General features: G+C 36.4%; 1 protein-coding gene across 1 annotated transcript in view; it reads left to right on the top strand.

Moving 5' to 3' along the window:
• The window catches only part of GALNTL6 (polypeptide N-acetylgalactosaminyltransferase like 6), a 944,054-nt gene that overhangs the window by 162,886 nt on the left and 758,090 nt on the right, over positions 1-23,078 (top strand). The window contains exon 4 of the mRNA XM_004388960.1: positions 11,807-11,973. Within this exon, the coding sequence (XP_004389017.1) occupies positions 11,807-11,973 (167 nt within the window). The remainder of the gene's footprint in view (positions 1-11,806; positions 11,974-23,078) is intronic.

Consider the following 23,078-nt stretch of genomic DNA (forward strand, 5'->3'; position numbering starts at 1 on the left):
CTCTGTCAGTTTTCTCACTCCATTTGGTGCTTGGCTGAGTTCTTTACCTCTTCATTTGATGTTTTAGGGTTTCAGGATTGTTGTATTCTCTGTTTGGCTTAGTTTTTCGGATCTTTGCTGTGGAGAGACGGCATGGTGCTTCTGCCTAGAGCGCCATTTTGCCAGAACCCCCTCTTTTTAACACTTTAAAGAGATCTTTTGCAGCATATTTGTCCAATGCAATACATCATTTGATTTCTTGACTGCTGCTTCCATTGGTGTTGATTGTGGATCCAAGTAAAATGAAATCCTTGACAACTTCAATCTTTTTTCCCTTTATTATGTTGTTGCTTATTGGTCTGGTTACGAGGATTTTTGTTTTCTTTATGTTGAGATGTAATCCATATCGAAGGCTGTGGTCTTTGATCTTCATCAGTAAGTGCTTCAAGTCCTCTTCACTTTTAGCAAGCAAGGTTGTATCATTTGCATAACACAGGTTGTTAATGAGCATTCTTCCAATCCTAGTGCTCCATTCTTCTTCATACAGCCCAACTTCTCCAATTATTTGCTCAGCATACACGTTGAATAAGTATGGTGAAAGGATACAACCCTGATGGACACCTTTCCTGACAGTAAACCACTCAGTATCCCCTTGTTCTGTTAGAACGACTGTCTCTTGGTCTAAGTACAGGTTCCTGATGAGCACAGTAAAGTGTTCTGGAATTCCCATTCTCTGCAATGTTATCCATAATTTGTTATGATCCATACAGTCGAATGCCTTTGCATAGCCAATAAAACACAAGTAAAAATCTTTCTGGTATTCTCTACTTTCAACCATGATCCATGTGACATCAGCAGTGATATCCCTTGTTCCATGTGCTCTTCTGAATCCAGCTTCAATTTCTAACAGTTCCCTGTCGATGTACGGCTGCAACCCCTTTTGAATGATCTTCAGTACAATTTTACTTGTGTGTGATATTAATGATACTGTTCTATAATTTCTGCATTCTGTTGGCTCACCTTTTTTTAGAATGAGTACAAATATAGCTGTCTCTTAGTGTGGGACTGTAGGATTATTTATTCTCTAACTCCCATCGTTTATTGGTTAAAGCTTGCTCTGGGGTCATTAATTTTCCCCAGAACTTCTGATCTTCCCTTTTGTGTAGGGAGGAGAGAAAGTCCTCAAGTGGAGATCAGCAGGTACTAATAGGATCCTCTTGGAATGTACCAGAATGATGAGTGAGTGTTAAGGGATATTGGTGGTGCAACCGATGGCATCTACTAGAACCTATCACTCACAGCCTCTACCTCCAGCACAACAGATCATTGCCTTTACACACACACACACACACACAGTGTCTATGTGTGTAGCATACATATGTTTGCTATGTTCCAACTGGTTGTCCTTTTGACACGTCAACCTTGCTGTTGTGTGCCATCAAGTCGAGGCTGACTCAATGACCCTATAGAACAAAGTAGAACTGCCCCATTAGGTTTCACAGGCTGTAAGTGGAAATCGATTTGACAGCACCTAACAACAACACAATGACAAGTTTCCATAACTGTGCTCCCACGTGCTATATTATATATATCAATATATATGCAGCCCTTACAAATATGTATGTAAAAATATCCACAAACATACATGCAAGTGGGTGCACTCCCTCTCACACCTATCGAGCATACATATCTACCTATGTATCCACTCACAGATTCTTGTTTGTTATTACTGTTTTTGTAGGATTGTATATGTTATAGTATTTACTGTGTGGTTGTTAAACGCTGTTAAGTCATTTCTGATGAACAGCGACCCTATGTACAACAGAATGAAACATTGCCCCGTCCTGCAGCATCCTCACAATCATTGCTATGCTTGAGCTCAATATTGCAGCCACTGTGTCAATCCACCTTGTTGGGGATCTTCCTCACTTTTGATGACCCTCTACAGCATTTACTGAAGTTGCCCTTTATTCTTGAGTACCTCTCAGTTTCTTCCTTGTCCTTTATCATGTTGTACTGTCTTTCCCCATATTGTGTATTGCCTTGCCCTTCACCAGATATAACACGTCTACTATCTAGTTAGTGATTCCCCACCCTCCTCGCCCATCCCTGGTAACCATTTTTTTTCTGTGCGTAAAGCTATTCTTGACTTTTTATAATAGTGGTCTCAAACAATATTTATCTTTTTTGTGATTGACTTATTTCACTGAGCGTAATGTCCTCCAGATTCATCCAAGTTGTGAGATGTTTCATGGGTTCTTCATTATTCTTTACTGTTGCTTAGTATTCCGTTGTATATATGTACCACAGTTTGTTTATCCTTTCATTCGCTGATGAACATTTAGGTTGTTTCCATCTTTTTGCTATTGTGAATAATGCTGCAATGAACTACCAAGTCTATTCTGACTCATAGTCAGAATTATAGTGACCCTATAGGACAGAGTAGAACTGCCCCATAGGGGTTTCCAAGGAGTAGCTGGTGAATTTGAGGTACTGACCTTCTGGTTAGCAGCTGAGCTCTTAATCACTGCTCCACCAGGACTCCCTGCAATGCACATGGGTGTATACATGTCTATTCATGTCACTGCCCTTATTTCTCTAGGGTATATATCTAGGAGTGAGTTTGCTGGATCATATGGTATTTCTAACTTTTTAAGGAAACGTCATACCATTTTCCATAGTGATTGTCCCATTTTACAGTCCCACCAGCAGTATGTAAGAGTTCCAATCTCCCCACATCCTTGCCAGCATTTGTTATTTTCTGCTTTTTTGATCAGTACCATGAATGATGGGTGAGATGTTATCTCATTATTGTTTTGATTTGCATGAGTCAGAATTGATTTGATGGCAATGGTTTTTTTTTCTTTTTTCTTTTACTGGCTAATTATCGTGAGCATCTTTTTATTTATTTGTTAGCCACATGAATGTCTTCTTTAGTGAAGTGTCTATTCATATCCTTTGCCCACTTTTTTTTTTGTTGGATTATTTGTCTTTTTGTTGGTGAGGTGCTGAAGTTTCCTATAAATTTTAGAGATTACACTCTTATCAGGTATGTCATTCATTGCCAAAGAGTTTTTTCCCAGTCTGAGATTCTCTTTTTACTCTTTTGGTGAAGTCTTTTGATGAGCATAAGAATTTAATTTTTGGGACGTCCCAGTTATCTAGTTTATCTTCTTCTGTTTGTGCATTTATAGTTATGTTTGATGCTCTAATTATGCCATAAATTACAGCCCCTAGCATTGTCCTTATGTTTTCTTCCATGAACTTTATTGTTTTAGGTTTAAGCTTTAGGTCTTTGATCCATTTTGAGTTAGTTTTTGTGTATAGTGTGAAGTATGCATCCCGTTTCATTTTTCTGCAAATGGATATCCAGTTCTGCCAGCACAATTTGTTAAAGGGACTATCTCTTCCCCTTTAATGGACGTCAGTCCTTTGTGGAAGATCAGCTGCCCAAAGCTGAATGGATTTATTTCTGGATTTTCAATTCTGTTCCATTGGTTTTTGTGTCTGCGTTCTACTAGTACTAGGCTGTTATTGACTACCGTGACTGTGTAGTAGGTTCTGAGATCAGGAAGTGTGAGGTCTCTTACTTTGTTCTTCTTTTCAGTAATGATTTAGCTACCCAGGGCCTTTTTCCTTTCCATATAAAGTTGGAGATTAGGTTTCCCATTTCATTAGAGAAAGTGGTTGGAATTTGGATTGGGATTGCATTATATCTATAAATCACTTGGGGTAGTATGGACATTTTCACAACGTTTAGTCTTCCTATCTATGAGTACGGTATGTTTTTCTATTTATGTAGGTCTCTTTTGGTATCTTGCAGTAGTGTTCTGTAGTTTTCTTTGTATAAATCTTTTATGTCCCTAGTTAGATTTACTCCTAAGCATTTTATCCTTTTGGGGGCTATTGTAAATGTTATTATTTCCCTGATTTCCTTTTTCTGAATTCTCTTTGTTGGTATAGAGGAATCCAACTGATTTTTGTACATTGATCATGTACTCTGCCACTTTGCTGAACCCTTCCATTAGTTCCAGTAACTTTGTTGTGGAGACTCTGGGGTTTTCTATGTATAGGATCATGCTGTCTGTGAAAAGGGATAGTTTTTCTTTATCTAATTGCATCTCCTTTATGTTTCCCTTTCTTGCCTTATTGCTCTAGCTAGGATTTCCAGTACAATATTGAATAAAAGTAGTGATAAAAGGGCTTCCTTTTATGGATCCCATTCTTAATGAGAATATTTTCAGTCTCTCTCCATTGAGAAAAATATTGGCTGTTTTGTATATATATCCTTAATTATTTTGAAGATTTTCCTTCTTATCTCTGTTTTGCTGATAGTTTTTTTTTAATCAGGAAAAGAGTGTTGGATTTTATCAAATGCCAGTTCTGCATAGATTGAGATGATTATATGATTCTTTTCCTTTGTTTTATTTATGCTGTGAATTATATGGATTTTCTAGTGTTGAATCACCTTGCATCTCTGGTATGAATCCCACTAGATCATGGTGTATTATTTTTTTTGATATGCTATTGAATTCTGTTGGCTAGAAGTTTGTTGAGAATTTTTGCTTCTATATTCATGAGGGATTTTGGTCTGTAGTGATGTCTTTGCCTGGCTTTGGTATCAGGGTTATGCTGGCTTCATATAACAAATTAGAGAGCATTTCTTCCCTTTCTGTGTTCTGAGAGAGGTTGAGTAGAAATTATGTCAGCTCTTCTCTGAATGTTTGGTATAATTCTTCATTGAAGCCGTCTGTGTCGGAGCTTTTTTTTAAAATTCTCTTCACTTTCTTCTTCTGTTATGGGTCTGCTCCATTTTCTACCACAGTTTTAGTTCAGGTAGGTAGTGTGTTTCTAGAAATTTTTCCATTTCTTCTAGGTTTTCAAATTTGTTGGAGCATAATTCTTTATAATATTCTGTTATGATCCTTTTTATCTCAGTTGGTTCTGTTGTAATATACCCATCTCGTTTCTTATTTTGATTATTTGCATCTTTTCATTATTTTCCTTTGTCAACTTGGCCAGTGGTTTGTCAATTTTATTTATCCTCTCAAAGAACCAACTTCTAGTCTTGTTGAGTCTATTGTTTTTCTGTTTCATTTATTTCTGCTTTGATCTTTATTATTTCCTTTCTTCTAGTAACTGTGGACTTCTTTTGCTGTTCTTTTTCTATTTGTTTGAGTTGTAGGGTTAAGCTATTGATTTTGGTCTGTTCTTCATTTTTGATGTGGGCATTTATTGCTATAAATTATTCTCTGAGTGCTGCTTTTCCTGTGTTCCAAAGGTTTTGGTATGTTGTGTTTTCATTCTCATTTGATTCTAGGAATTTTTTAATTTCATTTTCAACTTCTTCTGTTAACCCATTGGTTTTTAAGCAAGACGTTACTCATTTCCTGTGTGTTTCATTTATTTTCTTTGTTCTTCCTGTTATTGATTTCTAGTTTCATAGCGCTGTGATCAGAAAAGATGCTTTGTTTTATTTAGATGCTTTTGCATTTTTTGAGGCTCACTTTGTGGCCTCAAATATGTTCTATTCTGGAGAATGATCCATGCTGGTTGGAGAAGAATGTGTTTTGTGCTGCTGTTGGGTGGAATGTTTTATATATGTCTATGAGGTCAAGTTGGTTGGTTGTGTTATTTAGATCTTCTGTATCTTTGTTGAGTTCTTTTTTCTAGTTCTGTCCTCCATCAAAAGTTGTGCGTTAATGTCTCCTGCTATTATTATGGAACTGTACTTCTTTTTTCAATACTGTTAGAGTTTGTTTTACTTATTTTGGAGCTCTGTCATTGGGTGTGTAAATATTTATTATGATTATGTCTTCTTGGTGGATTGTTCCTTTGATCATTATATAACGTCATTCCTTTTCTCTTATGATGGATTTTGACTTAAAGTCTATATTATCAGAGATTAATATTGCCAATTCTGCTCTTTTTAGGTCACTGTTAGCTTGGTACATATTTTTTTCATTCTTTGATTTTTAACCTATTTATATCTTTGTGTCTATGGTATGTCTCTTGTAGGTAATGTATTGATGAGTCTTTTTTTTTTTTTTAACCCATTCTCCTACTCTCTGTCTCTTGACTGGCGCATTTAAACTATTTACATTCAGTGTGATTGTCAATAGGTATGAATTTACTACTGTTATTTCTTTATGCTTTTTTTTTGTGATGTTGAGGCTTTCTTTGCTTAATTTTCTATGTTGAGTTCTTTTTGTTAATTAATTTTCTTTTCATTTCCTTTGTTATTGTTGATTTTGTGTTTACTGAGTCTTTATAATGTTCTGTTTTAATTTGGTGAGTAGGTTTATTAATTTTCTTTGCAGTTACTCTGAAATTTACCTTTATCTTTGTAAGCTTAAAACAGTCTGTTTTTTCTTGATATCGCCTTGACATCCTCTCCAAATGGAAGTTCTATAACTACACCATTTATTCTCCTTTTTGTTTTGAAGTTGTCATCATTTACAAACTGGCATCTCTGATCCTGTTTTCAGTTTTGTTGCTTTATTTTACTTTTGAGAATTCTTTATCTGGGTTGGTATCTGGGTGATGCTGTTGTATGTTTTAATCTCAGGCTGTTGACTGATGTTATTAAATTTCTGTCCAAAGGACTCCCTTTGCTATGTCTTGTAAGGTTGGTCTGGATTTCACAAATTCCCTTAATTTCTGTTTATCTAGTAATGTCCTAGTTTCACCGTCACATTTGAGAGACAGTGTTGCCGTATATATGATTCCTGGTTGGCAATTCTTTTCTTCCAGGGTTTTGTACATGTCATTACCTTCTTGCCTGCATAGTTTCTGCTGAGAAATTGGAGCTTAGTCTTATTGGTGCCCATTTGTAGGTGATATTGCATTTTTCCCAAGCTGTTCTCAGAATTCTTTCTTTGTCTTTGGTTTTGGAAAGTTTGATTATGATATATCTTGGTGACTTTCTTTTAGAATCTATCCTGTATAGGGTTCTTTAAGCTTCTTGAATGGAAATTTTCTTGTCTTTCATGATATTAGGGAAGTTTTCTGCCAGCAAATCTTCAAAAATATTTTCTATGCTTCCTTTTTGTCTCCTTCTGTCCTGAAATTCCAATCACAGGTAAATTTTTCCTCTTAATAGTGTCCCACACAACTCTTAGGCTTTCTTCATTTTTCTTCATTCTTTTTCTGATTGCTCCTCAAACAAATTAGTATCAAGGGATTTGTCCTCTACTTTACTGATTCTTTTTTCCATTGATTCAATTCTATTTCTATGTCCTTCCAATGAATTATCTGTTTCTGATATTTTATTGTTAATCTTCTAGATGTCTAGTTGCTGTGTTTGTATGGTTTCTAATTTTCTCTTTATTTTGTCATTTTATTCTTGTATTGTTTTCCTGAATTATTCTAGAGCTTTGTTTGTGTTTTCCTTGGTCTCTTTGAAAATCCTATATATAAGTCTTTTGAATTCCTAATCAGGTAGTTCTATTACCACTCCTCCCTCAAGAAGGATTTTTTTGCCCTTTTATTTTGGTCACTTGCTTGAGCCATCTTGTCCTGTTTCTTTATATGATTTGATATTGTCTGTTGTCTCCAAGGTATTAAGATGTTATTTTATTGATTGACTGCATATTTGTTTGCTTCATCATTATTTTTTGTTATGTTTTGTTTTGATATATCTGCGCAGGCAGGTTGGGTTTGTTCTGCTGGTCGCTAGTCTGGTGGCAAGGAAGTGCTCACCACCTGTCTCCAGGTGGGCAGGTCAGCGACTGACATGTGAGTGGGTCTCTCTTCACTGGTCTTGTGGGGAGGCTAAGGGTAGGCTGGGTGGGCGTTGTCCATTGCCTGTTGTGGGTCCAGTGGTGCAGAAGTGGGTGATGGCCCTCACGGAGTGGGCGGTGCAGTGGATAAGGTGTGTGTGGTGGTTGAGCCAGACTGTGGGAGTGCACTGTCCTCCATTTGCCATGTCAGTGGGTAGGGGTGGGCGATGGTCAAGTAGCGGTGTGGAAATGCACTTTCCTCTGCTCAATGGGTTGGCATGGATGGCCTGTGTGTGTGCCCACAGGAGTGTGCTCTCTGCCTCTTCCCAGGTTGGCTGATAGAGGTAGATGGCAGGTGAGCGGGGCACAGAACAGTGCTCTCCTCCACTCACTGGGTCAGCAGGCAGGGACATGTACAGGGTGAGTGAGAGCTTGGGAACACATTTTCTACTGCTCTTTGGGTGTAACGGGGGATGGCAGATGAGGCTGGGTGGGGAAGAATGGGGTGGCTCATAATATGGTTCCCTGGTGGGCAGGGTGGCAGGAGTATGGGGTTTTCCACCCCTAAGGATCAGGAGGCTGGGGGTATAAGGAACATGCTTCTCTAGTCACCAGATGTGGGTGTCTGGGTACTTCCCACTGGCTGCAGCAAGCAGCAGGACCTGGCCCTGACCAAGTGCTAGGATGGGAAGGCTGCCCAGATTCCAGTCAGGTGTGGACTTCCCTCTGACAGTCTGTGGATCTATTACTTCATGTGTGCTACTCATCCTAATGGCCATGAACCACTTTTGGTACTCTGGATCATGACTCCCTCCCTACTCTGTGGATGCTGGAATCCCCGGAGCCTTAGATCTAGGTCTCGTTCCACTCACCTTACTTCATTTCAGGTGTGTCTACACAGTTTCTCTGTCTCTTGTTGGGAATTCTGTGAAGTTGCCTTCCTGTGCTCCTCACCCAGAGTCACTACTGGCTTTGTCTCAAGATAGCCATACTGTGCTGGGGTGGCTGGCAGGGCACCTCCACTCTGTATCACTCCTTGTTAGCTGCATTCACTCAATTTCTTCTTCCAACTGGTGTTTGATTCAATTTTTTATCCTTCCTTTTGATGTTCACGGTTTCCAGGATTGTCATCGACATCTGTTTCCCTTGGTTTCTCAGGTCTTTGCCATAGAGGGATGGTATGGTAGGTCTGACTAAGCTGCCATCTTGGCTCCTCCCCCTCTGAATGCAGTTCTTGTTTAAATAACAATCAACTGATATATATACAATGTCTCATTTTAATGTTTAAAAAGTAATTTTGCCTTCTTGGGAATATCAGTTACATTTCCAAAACACTGTTAGCTATGATGGTTTGCAGAAGTATGTGCAATTATCCTGAATATTGATATATGAAAGTGCAATTTTCTTGAACCCTTGGCTTTGTTCAAAAAAATGAATGGTCCTACATAATTATGACCAGGTGTGTTGAATTACATTAACATTTTTCTCCCAATCTGTGCCATTATATATGAAAGCATCTGTCGCCCCACATTCCCTTGGAAATTACTGACAGATCTGTCTTATATTACATTTTTGACTATTTTACATTATCTGAAAATGTATTTTAGTTTTTTTCCACATTTTTATGCCCATTTCAGAGTATTATTTTGATGATTTTTCTAACTTATAAAAATTCTATTTAAAAATATCAAAATCTACTTGTTTGATAAATACTGTTTAAAAATAATCCGGTAATATTTATGTATACTAATAAATTGTGATTTTTATTTTCTCTGTGTGTAAAGAAATATGAAGCTCTGGTGGTGCAGTGGTTAAAAGCTAGGGCTGCTAACCAAAAGATTGGTAGTTTGAATCCACCAGATGATCCTTGGAAACTCTGTGGGGGCAGTTCTACCTGGTCCTGTAGGGTCGCATAATATGTATATTTGTATATGTATAAATAAAAAGAAAATCCTCACAACTGGACTGATAAACAACACAATGACAAATGGTGAAGAAAATGACGTTGTCAAGAAATTGAAGTAGAATTGTTCATTCTACTTGGATCAGCAATCAATGCCCATGGAAGCAGCAGTCAAGATCTCAAACAACATACCGCACTGGGAAAATCTGCGGCAAAAGATGTCTTTAAAGTGTTAAAAAGCAAAGATCTCACTTTGACGACTACACTGTGCTGACCCAAGTCATGGTCTTTTTGCTTCATATGCATTAAAAGCTGGACAACAAAAAAGGAAGATCAAAGTAGAATTGAGGTAATTGAATTATAACATTGGTGAAGAATACTGAATATACCATAGACTGTCAGAACAGCAAACAAATTCATCTTGGAGAAAGTAGAGCCAGACTGCTCCTAGGAAGCGAGGATGATGAAACTTCATCTTGTTAACATTGGATGTGTCATCAGAAAAGACCAGTCGCTAGAAAAGGGCATCGTGCTTGGTAAAGTAAAAGGTCAGTGAAAATGACAGAGACTCTCCATGAGATGGAATGACACAGTGGCTGCAACAATGGGCTCAAACATACCAAATATTGTGAGGACGGCGTAGAACCAGGCAATATTTCCTTCTGATATACATAAGGTCATTGTGAGTCAGATGCAACTCGACGGGAACTAACAACAACCAAAGACATTCTCTAACTTTGGTTTTTCAGTAAGAGAGGCATTTTTAAGCTGAACTCCTCTAACAAAAACAACAAGGAATTAGGAGATTAAAAAATCACAATAGAGGGACAGGGTAAAAAAGGAAGGGTTTATATTTGTTATATGTAAACTATTGATCTAAAATATTTAATTCTATTTCATCCTTCAGAACAGTTAAAACTTATTAGCTTTAATTACAATATGTTGTATTTATTGCCTCAAACTGTAAGGTAACATGTCTTGTTTTAGATCAACAACGTTTAATACAGTAGGATTTTTACTTATCCCATTGAAATCATAGTAAAATTAAGTGTTGAAACAACTGATTGGAAAAAATACATATTAAGTAACATTTTGAATATTCTGGTAAAATTTCTAACGTCTTGGTAGAACCTATGTATAACTCAAAATCACAGTTAGGTTTGTCTTCTCATCCAGACTAAAACGTGGTCAGAGTCCTGGCAAAAGAGAAAGTATCAGATACTCCTGCCCTAGTGCTTTCTGATTCTGCTTCCAGATTTCCAACTTCTTTTTTTTTTTTTCAGGTTATCCACACCAAGAAAATCATTGAATTTGATAATTGATTGGAACTTTACCGAATTTTAGTTTCGAAGTAACTCGCATCTTTCAGAAACTTAAATAAATTCATCATCCTCAGTAGGCCTTGGGCAACTATGTCCTGCAGATGCAGAGCTAGGAATTCAGTGACATATGAGACTGGGTGCCGTCTTCATGATGCTTATAAACTAATCGAAAAAAAAAGTGTATGCAGAATGGCAATTTGTGTAGTAAATTGCTTTTAATTATACCAAAATTAATGCCTAGTTGACCTTTGGCTTCTCAGATTATTTCACAATGAAAAACAGCAATGTAAGATTTCTTTTGATAGTTTCCATAAGAAATCTGATAAAGTTGTGATTTGAATCTTACTTTAAATTTGCTCTGTGGTTGCATTCAGCATAGGATTACTTAGGATGAAATCTTTATTTCTTTCCAGCGTTAAGACTTTCTCTCACATCCCAGAGCTTTAAATACTAGCCGATGACTGAAACACGTCACAACTAAAACTGACTAAATTCCCAAAGCTGTTCAGACAATCCGTCTAAACCTTAATTATGTTCTCCACAGAAGTAATTTTAAGGCAGATAATTTATCCTATTTATATTAGATATGAATAGAGAAAATGTACATCCCCAAGAGCCCAACATTTCGGCAAACATCTTAACCTGTTTCTGATACAAAATAAGATAAACTAATTCTTTCTTTAGAGGGAGTGTTAAAAGGAATCATTAAGGAATTCCATAAGTGAGCAGAGTAAGCACTACGATATATAGATCTGTTTGGGGAGATATGAGACAAAGCCACGTTTTCACAGTTATCTGATAATAGAATGGGTGAATGGCAGTATGTGATATACTAAGGCTTTGCATTTGACATAGCTTTTTTCTCCCTCTGTCATCTTCAGCTGTAAGCACAAGATGTATCTGGAAAGATTGCCAAACACCAGCATCATTATCCCATTTCATAATGAAGGTTGGACTTCCCTTCTGCGGACCATACACAGCATAATTAACCGAACCCCAGAGAGTCTGATAGCAGAAATCATTCTAGTAGACGACTTCAGTGATAGAGGTAAGAGCTAGTTTTATCTGATTCTGTTATTGCCCACATAATCATTCAGGCCTTAAGAAAAAGGAAGACAAGAAAAGGCAGAAGCCTATTGTGATGGTTTCCTTCTGATTTCATCTGAAAGACAAAGTTACGAAGTTTTGTCTATGTTGTGATTTCATGAATTGTTGGCCAAATTCAAGAGAAAGTGAAGGGCAAATGGTCGGCGTCCTGTGGAAAACTATAAGTAGTTTATATTACATAGCTGTTGTAAATTAGACAGGTTTGAGCAAAATGCCTCAAATTCTACTTTTGGCTTCAGGACAAACACTGCAAATAATACAATTGCTAGTATATATGAATGGTGAAATATTCAAATAATACTATGAAATCCATGTATGGTCCTGAAAAATATCTACTGTATTATTTTCCAGTATGATACTTTCTCCAGGCTGTGTTTGTGTTACCTCATAAATATTAGAAATTGTAAAGAACACAAGCATATAATTTTACCTGGTGATTCTTATTATTTTATCATATCTGAACAATAAGAAAAACCGGTGTAACAGTATATTACAAATTTTACATAAGTTTTAATTTTTTATTACTCTGATACAAATACAATTTGGTTCATAAAACACGGGAATAAAATTACAGAAAATTTTATATGTCATATTTGGTGTAACTGTGGGAGTTGATAATGTGTCAAGGAGAGTAAAGTCTTTCTCACTTAGCTAGTGTGAGTAAAGACGTGAGAACTTCCTCTAATTCTATCCACCTATTTGGGAATATAATTTTCTACCTTATATTTTATTGCATGAAGGGGCACTGCTTAAGTCTATGGTATATTTCCAAGAAAGAATGGCAGCAAAATACTTTGATTGCATATGATTCTTACACATCAAAAGCGGATCCTTCTTGAGATCATAGGGGTTAATTGAAATTGTGGAAGTTCCATTTGCAGCAAAAACTTCATTTTCTTCATGGTATTCAAAACTTCTTTAAAAATAAGCATGCCTAGTGTGTTAATTTTGAGGTTTCTTTGACTGAATTCTTGTCTTCAGTGACTCATTTTAGATACTGATTCAGCGGTTGCCTTATATTAATACGTGATGGGGCTTATAAGACAAAAATGAGGTTGTCCAACACTATCCTATTAAAATAGAAAGTTACCAACTCGGTAATTTGATTTTGATTTCAAAGGGTTTTTGCCTTTTCTAATTAGGTAGGCATATATTAGTATTACTTAAAATGAGCCCAGTATGTAAATCAGAAATTTTTGGCAATTAAAAAAATAATAGCACATTAATTTTCTTTTGATTCTTACTAAGGGTTCTTATTGAACAGTAGCCATAATTACCACAGGCAAAAATAGGTATTTAATGTGTTAATAAAGCTAAAACTTTTCTGTCAAAAAGTGAAAGAATAAAAAGTAGGACAGCAAATTGCCAAGTAAATGATTTTTTTTTTTTTTGGTTGACTGGTACTAGAAGGGATAAGGTAGAACATCTTTGGATAACTTTGTCTTTATAAGCTATTTATCACAGCAGAATTTTGGTCTGGGGGCAACATAGGAAACACTTGGTAGGAGAAAAATGAAGCGTGTAGAGCATTTTTTGTTGAATACATCTGAGAAGTATTTTTCAATGGACAGTCTTTGAAGAGGCAGAAAAATAGTGGCACCTACATTTATCTTGGTTTCAAATCACTGTCATCTTCCCTATAGTAGCGACTTTGATGGACTATCCTTCTGCATATAATATTAGCTAGGAAGTAGCATGTCCCAGAAGACTGTCAATGTGGTTAGTGTTAGTGAAGTTAAAAAAAAGAAAAGAAAAGAAACTGTTATGTGGGATCGTAATTGTGATTTTTGACTTTCCTATTGGACAATTTTAAGGACAAAAATTATTGTAATAATTTCATTGAGATACTCTAACTTTCACTGAGATATTCTATTCCTATAGACTATCAAGTTGAAAGTATCATTTTACAGTCATTAACTTCGAAAATAAATTCCTGAATATCACTTTTTATTATTCTTAATCTGACAATATGTGCAAAAGTAAACTTTGAAAGAAAAAAATGATAAAAGTACTTCTAGAATCTTTTACAGTGCAATGTCATTGTAAACCTACCAGCAATAAGAAAGGCTCTTCTTCCTAACTCTTGTTTTCGATTACAAAATCCCAACTGATAAACATTCTTTGGTGCATATTAGGGTTTAGGTGGACACAAGGAACATCACTCTTGCTTTCTGAATTCTGGACAATATGGACAATTAACATAACTAACACAAGCCAGAATCCCAACACCACTGTTATCAGTATGCCATTGGGTAAATCAGCTTCTCTGTGTTCAAAATGGGTGACTGAGTGGTTTGACAGAGTCCTCAAGGATGGTTAAACAGGTTGTGCACGGCACAGCCCTGGAGAGCCATAGCTCTCGACCACTGGCTTCTGCTCACCAAATTACTATGATGCAAATAGTCTCTCTATATTTTTGAGGAGATACGCGTAATTTAATCAAACCTAATCCATACGATCTATCATCTATCTATCTATCTATCTATCTATCTATCTGTCTGTTTGTCCATCTATCTATCGTCATCTCCAGAAACAACAGAAGTGGACTAGAGGGCATGTAAAGGCTTATCAAGGTAATTCACAGCATGTTGGAAAAATTAAGACTGCTTTGACATAAAGCAATAAGAAGGTAATTTACTCCAGAAATTGGAAAAAAATAAAATTCTAAGAGTTTGTTTAATTAAAAGGAAGACAAATAGATCCTGTTACCTCCCCAGATTGTATGAGTGGCCTTACATGACATGTATCAGAATCCTTTTCAAGATTATTTTCACTCTTACAAGAGAAGGCAAATGTCCCAAGGCACCACTTGTTTACAGATGTACCAGTATCCCGAGGGCCTCTGAGAGAGAGGAGCTTTTTCTGTTCCTTTGAATTCTCCTGTTCATAGAGCCGTGCAATTCAAAGCCGTAATTATAACCAGTATTTTTTTTTTTTTTTTAGAAAATTCCAGAAATCATAAGCCTGGCAAGTGTAGGGTCCTTTTCATCCAGCCTTTAAAAATCAGATTGAGTAGACTAGACAAAAACTAAAGTGCAGGAAGACATAGGGCTTCGTATGTATTGACTTCCCTTCTGAAATATATGAAAGCTATTTTGGCTTGCTTTATGACATTATTTCTGAAGTGTTACACTTTATATTTATGCTCAGAAATACATTCTAATTCCAATTCTGTTCAGGGTGCATCTTCACACTTTTGAAATTTGCACGATAGCTATTATGGATATTCTTTGGCCGAATCAATAAAATTCTGACACGACTTAAGCAAGTATTACTACCATCTATTTCATGTCCTCTAGAGCAATAGACTAGGTGGATGTGACGCACACACACACAGCCATGACAGTAAAGCCAATGTTTTCGCCACACTATTAGTGCAAGTATGAGAGCATTTAGAATTCATCTTTACAACAAATAAGTGTTAGAGTGATTGGCAGATTCTGTAATAGTAGGTTTCATGGCAACAAGGAAAGAAAAATACTAAAATATTTTGTAACTATAAAATAATTCTAAATCACTGCAAAGTGACTTTTAAAAATCTGCTTCAGTAAGATTGACCCAGTTATCAAAAATGTTTAAAATAGAGCTGCAAAAAAGTGAATGTTCTATTTCTAGCAGGTCTTCATTTAGACAGTCTTCGTAAAGTCAACTTGGTGAACAAAATGTCATTTTAGCCTCAGAACATAAGCTTAACTTTCAATGAAAACTTAAAGTCACAAGCCTGCAGGTAAGTTTTCAGTGACAACACCGTGTTTTTGCTATCTGAAACTTACTGCAGTTAGCGAATGTGACTTTTTTTTTCCAGTAAGCTCTCAGAAATACATTTAACAACTTAACTTGAAGCCTATAACAAGGTTTCATGACTTTAAAGCAAGACTAATCCTGGGCTTATCTTCAAATTCCAGGCAACTAACGGCATCCACATAGAAAATGTTGAAATGTGTGAAATAAGCTGGGGCTCAACCTCAGAGACAGGATATATTTGAAACTTGACAATTCTCTAAACTTTGTATGCTTAAAACAAAACAAAACTCAAAAACAAATCCATTGCTGTCAAGTCGATTCTGACTCATAGGGATCCCATAGGACAGAGTAGAACTGCCCCACAGAGTTTCCAAGACTGTAACTTTATGGAAGCAGAGTACCACATCTTTCTCCCGGGGAGCACCTGGTGGGTTCGAACTGTAGACTTTTTGGTTTGCAGCTGAGCACTTTAACCACTGTGCCAGTAGGGCTTTTTGTACGCTTAACCAAACCAAACCCATTGCCGTTAAGTCAATTCCGACTCATAGTGACCCTATAGGACAGAGTAGAACTTCCCCATGGGGTTTCCAAGGAGCAGCTGGTAGATTTGAAACACACACCTTTTGACTGGCAACCAAGCTCTTAACCACTGCATCACTGGAACTCCTTTGTATGCTTAGATGAATGTAATTTCAAATTGAGAATAGTGACGGGAGAGTTGTTGGCACACTTTATCCTTAATGCAAATATGGTGGTGCTACCTAGCCCCAGAATACTTGCAAACACACACACACACACACACACACACACAGCCACACATATACACTCACTCATTCTTACCTCTACTTGTTCAAATGTCCTGGAGAGGAAAGGTACACAGTTAAGTTCTTAAGTTTCACAAAGACTTACTATGTACCATGGACTAGTTAGAAAGAAAATGCAGAGAATTGAAGTTTTCTTCCCAAACCAGCAAAGCTAGCAACTTTAAAGACATTTAGCTGTTTTCCTCAGCTCTTTCAAGATTGTCAAAATAGCACAGACTGTTGCTACTCAGGCGTTCCCGGGTGTTACAAGTGGTTGGCACACTCAGCACTAACCAAAATATTGGTGATGTGAGTCTACCCAGCGTCACATGCCTGAGAAGAAAGGCCTGGTGATCTACTTCTGAAAAATCAGTCACTGAAAACTCTATGAAGCACAGTTCTACTATGACACACATAGGGTTGCCATGAGTGGAAATCAACTCAATGGTTAATGGTACTGGTAGTTACTACTCAAAGTGTGGTCCACGGACCAGCAGCTTCAGCCCCTGAAACGTGTTGGAAATGCAAAAGCTCAGGCCCTATCCAGATGAGTCAGAATCTTTGTTTTAACAAGCTCTACAGGTATTTTTAATACAAATTAAGGTTTGAGAATCACAGGCAGAGAATGTTGTTAATATAAATATTAAAATTATCTGTGTAAGCTTATTTATTTAGGAAATAATTAGTCTTTCAAAATTGAGGTTGAAGCTTCAATGAAAAGGATGGTTGCCTAAATGGCATAACTTCAAAAATCTTCTGTTTTTTATACATATTATTATGAAAACATAATTGGTATTTATTTTTAATTTTTAGTGGGTAATTAATATTGATCTATGAGTATGTAATGGAAAGGTTGAATGGAAATTCTATTACATTATTTCTACATTGTTTTATGTAACACTTATTACTACATATGTTAGATTATGACATTTTCACAAATTTGTAGATATTTCCTCTGCCTTCTTCTGAACTGTCATTTTAGAACATTTCAAGATTAATTTCAGCTAACTGCCGTTACTCTGCTCATGAATTTTTCTTCTTTGTCTTACAAATGCCTTCCAACATTTTGTTGGAAATCATTCAATGATTTTGCTTGAAATCATTCAATGATTCTCATGCCAAATTCAGAGAGAAAAAATAGGTCAATAGTGAAGTAATTTCTATAAAGATTCATATTACCGTAAATATCTTAGTCTCTTCACACAATTGAAAGTGCTTATAAATTTTCCAAATACAGTCATGTGTCACTTAACGTCCATGATACATTCTGTGAAATAAGATCTTTGTGATTTGGACATTGTGCGAACACCGTATTATATACAAGCAGTCTCTGGATTATGAACAAGTTCCATTCCTAAATCTGTCTTTAAGTCGAACTTATATGTAAGCTGGAACAGTTAGGTACAGTTCATATCTAATGTCAGTTCGTCCAATGTTTGCCTTAGTCTATAGTGTACCTTTCTAGGCATAAAAAGCATTAAAGAAACACTTCCAGATGCACTAAAACATCTTTAACATAATAATACAGTAATAATAATGTTTTGATCCATTTTGCAAAGTAGTATCTGCTTGTTATTACAAACCATTGTATGTACCTCAAATTTTTCATATAATAGGCTTTACGGGGTTAGTTTGTACTCAGTGTTGTACGTAAGTTGGATGTTCATAACTTGAGGACAACAGAAAGTGCGTACGGCACATATATAAGGCAGTAACATAGGCATTTATTATGACTATCAAGACATATGTATTATAGGTTATATACGTATTATACCATTATACGTGAGATACACGTGTTCCGTGCGGGAAGCTGTTGCTAGGTCCAGTTACCTCCACTACATCCCATTCTCTGATCAGGATTTTCGAACTCTTTTATAGCCTTGGAAACCCTGGTTGCGTAGTGGTTAAGGGTTTGGCTGCTAACCAAAATGTCAGCAGTTCGAATCCACCAACCGTTCCTTGGAAACCTATGAGGCACTTCTACGCTGTCCTATAGGGTCGCTATGAGTTGGAATCGAGTTGACGGCAATGGATTGTTTTTTTTTTGTATGACTTTTTGGGACCATAGATACATATGTGGTCAGACATTGCCCAAATGGACATTAGGTGGCACAACTATAGTGAAAATATTTTTAAATGATTCCACAAATGGTAATGATGAGCTTTGAATTTCAGGTTCTATTTTACTAAAATAGTCTTGAAATATACATTAAGGAAAGTTTTCATAAGCAGAAAAACCAGTTAGTACAAGTTTCATAACTATTCAAAGTTGAAAGGTATCATCAGTGTGAAAAAGTTATAAAATAGATGAAGAATGGTAATGCATTTCTAGTATATATTATAAAATACTATCACTAAAGTGCATATAAAGAGTCTGAGATGACAGTCAACAAAAAATGTTTTAGTGCTGGTATTCCATCAGATACTTCACTAGACTATGAGACAAGCAATTTTATGTCTCAGATTTATCGAGAACGAGTGGCTCTGAATACGTCTTGAAACGGTCTAGATTTAATATTCGGATTTTTAGTTGTGAGAATAATTGCATTTTAAGATAAAGATATAATCTGAAATAAAATGCTAATAAATAGCAGGAACTAAGCAAATATATTAAAATACAACCGTATACTTTTCTGTTTAGAAATTTAGTGTTGTCTGCTAAAATATTGAAAGAGAGCTGTTCTGATTTCTGGATGATAAATTTGAATTCCATGCTGCATAATGGGGAAATGTATAGATAGTTTTAATAAATCAGCCTGTTTACAAATTAGTTTAGCACTGGTGGTTGAAAGGGGATCTGGGACATTGAGCCGCACTTTTACATGATCATAAATATGAACATAAAATAGTAATGTGCTCTTAAGGTCAGACGAAAATGAGCCTACACCATACAAGAGTAATAGTTAGGGAAGTTACAAAATATAAAATCAACTCATAGCAAAGTCTTTTTGCGGTCATAAAACAAGAGTATTACCCATCAGTGGAAGAGCTGCTTTAAGGAGAATCCAAATAGACAAAGCAGTTTGGGGGTTCCTCTTCCTCTTACTTTTAAGCTAAAAATACAATCTACATCACAAAAGGATTCTTCTGATGAAAATAATGAGATTATATGTCCTTGTTACCTTTGCCTAAATGTTGAACTTAGCATTTTGTTGTTTCATCTTTTTTTCTAAAGATCAAATAATCTCTCAAATTTTCAGGAATGTTACTAAGGATTATACACATAGTTACAAATTTTATTATTACTAGTAGAATGTTTATTTATTCTAGTAGAAATCTGTTTGAAGTAGGTGCTCATTTGCAGATTAGGATAAAAGATCTTGAAATACTATAACCCTATAAACCTGTCGCTGTCTAGTTGATTCCAACTCAAAATGGCCCTATAGGACAGAGTAAAACTGCCCCATAGGGTTTCCAAGGAGCGTCTGGTGGATTCAAACTGCTGACCTTTTGGTTAGCGGCCAAGCTCTTAACCACTGTACCACCAGGGCTCCAAAATATTATAAAGGTATGTGTTATTCCTAATGAATTGTTTGATGAATTAATCTGCATAATACTGACCTCGGTAGGTTGAGAACATTACAAAAGGTTCTCATAGGGATTATGTTCTTCACCTTCTAAAGAAAACAATAATGTATTTCCAATAGTTAAAATTATTTTATTTCCATTGTTTATGGTTTATATTTAATTTACAAAGATATGCCATACACCTCTGTATAGACTTGTGGGGACCCATCTCAACAGCGTTAGCCCTCACTGCCGCAGTACAACAGGGCAAACAACTGAAGTTTAACTTCAACTGCTTCAGCTGTGAATGGGCAGATTTGTGATCCTCGAAACAGCCCTGCCCCTTAAGTAGGCACTTCTATCGATCTGCAGCAGGGTCTTGAGGACTGGTGGTAGCTTCTGAAGTGCCTAGTCACCTGCTACAGGAGTTCAAGAAAAAGTGGTGCCCTCGAGTCTTTACAGCCAACAGAGTGGGGTGCTCTTAGCCCGGGTGCAAAACTCACCTACCTACTCACCCTGGAGAATAGGGACACGCTTTCCTTTCAGACTCTCAGGGGCAGCCATCAGCCCCCTGCCTGGCTCAGCACGTGATCCCCTACCACAGCCAGAGTCCAGTGCTTGCACCAATCACCAATGCCTCTCTAGGACTGGGGGTGAGAGACTGAATCACAGACTTGGTGACAGACTGCCTGAACACCCGAGCTGATCCCATATAGGAAAATTTAACGGACTCCTGTGTGCACATACTTTGTTACAGAACTAACTACCTGTTGACAGGACATTAGAGATCCAAAGGTGTCAAAAATCAAACTAGTGCACATGAGCAACCTATTTGGACATATCAAAACAAAACAAAATAAGAAGCTAGGTCTCATTAGGCAAACACAAAATAAAATTATAATAAATTATTGATGGCTAGGAGACAACAGTCAATATCAAGTCACATAAAGAGGCAGTCCATGATGGCTTCAGCAAGCTCCCAAAATAAAGAATCAATAAATTCTCTGGAGGAAGAGAACATATTGGAATTACCAGAGACAGAATACAAAAGATTAATATACAGAACTCTTCTAGAAATAAGAAAGGAAATTCGACAGAACGCAGAAACAGCCAGGCAACATACAGACACAGTAGTAGTGGAACTTAAAAAAGTTATTCAAGAACATAATGCCAAATTTAATAGGCTGCAAGAATCCATAGAGAGACAGCAATCAGAAATCCAGAAGATTAACAATAAAATTTCAGAATTAGACAACTCAGTAGAAAGTCATAGGAGCAGAATTGAGGCAGTAGAAGTTAGAATTAGTGACATTGAAGATAAAGCTCTTGATGCCAAGTTATCTGAGGAAAAATCAGATAAAAGAATTAAAAAGAATGAAGATACTCTAAGAGTCATGTGGGACTCTATCAAGAGAAATAACCTATGAGTGATTGGAGTACCAGAACGGGGGGGATAACAGAAAATACAGAGAAAATTGTTGAAGATTTGTTGATAGAAAACTTCCCTGATATCATGAAAGATGAGAAGATATCTATCCGAGATGCTCATTGAACCCCACATAAGGTAGATCCCAAAAGAAAGTCACCAAGACATATTATAATCAAACTTACCAAAACCAAAGATAAAGAGAGAATTTTAAGAGTGGCTAGGGATAAAAGAAAAGTCATCTACAAAGAGGAGTCAATTAGAATAAGCTCAGACTACTCAGCAGAAACCATGCAGGCTAGAAGCAATGGGATAACATATTTAAAAACTTGAAGGAAAATAACTGTTAGCCAAGAGTTATATATCCAGCAAAACTGTCTCTCAAATATGATGGCGAAATTAGAGCATTTCTAGATAAACAGAAGTTCAGGGAATTTGCAAAAACAAAACCAAAATTACAAGAAATTCTAAAGGGAGTCCTATGGTTAGATAATCAATAACACCAGCTAACAATGCAAGACTAGAACACAAGATAGAGCAACCAGATATTGACTCAGATAAGGAAATCGAAATTACCTCAGAGCTAAAACATTGAAAATAGGGAAACAGATATCAATATGTAAAAAAAAAGAGGATAATATTAAAACAAAAAAAAAGAGGGACTTAAAAAATGGAGACATTGATTTTCTATCTATCTGGAGGGGAAGTTAAGATGATATAAAGTAATAAAAGACTGGTATAAACTTAGAAAATTAGGGGTAAATATTAAGGTAACCGTAAAGGAATCTAACAATCCTACAAATGAAAATAAAAAGTAGAAAAACATAAACACCCAGCAAACACAAAATCTACAACAAAGAAAATGATGGAAAAAAAATACATAAAGAAAAACGACTCAGCACAGAAAATTGAGGAAAACAAAGAAACTGAACAACACACAAGAAGAGACATCAGGATGACAGCACTAAACTCATACCTATCAATAATTACGCTGAATGTAAACGGACTTAATGCACCAATTAAGAGACGAAGAGTGGCAGATTGGATAAAAAAGTATGATCCATCTATATGCTGCCTACAAGAGACGCACCTTAGACTTAAAGACAAAAACAGGCTAAAACTCAAAGGATGGAAAAAAATATATCAAGCAAACAACACTCAGAAAAGAGCAGGAATGGCAATATTGATCTCTGACAAAATAAGACTTTAAAGTAAAGTCCACCACAAAAGATAACGAAGGGCACTATATAATGATTAAAGGGTCAATACACCAGGAGAACATAACTATAATAAATATTTACACACCCAACAACAAGGCTCCAAAATACATAAAACAAACTCTAACAGCTCTGAAGAGAGAGATAGACAGCTCCACAATAGTAGTAGGAGACTTCAACACACCGCTTTCGGTGAAGGACAGAACATCCAGAAAGAAGCTCAACAAAGACACAGAAGAGCTAAGTGCTACAATCAACCAACTTAATCTCACAGACATATACTGAACTCTGCACCCAACAGCAGCCATGTATACTTTCTTTTCCAATGCACATGGAACATTCTCCAGAA

Source organism: Trichechus manatus, unplaced genomic scaffold, assembly GCF_000243295.1.
Source record: "Trichechus manatus latirostris isolate Lorelei unplaced genomic scaffold, TriManLat1.0 scaffold00225, whole genome shotgun sequence".
Taxonomy (NCBI): Eukaryota; Metazoa; Chordata; class Mammalia; order Sirenia; family Trichechidae; genus Trichechus; species Trichechus manatus.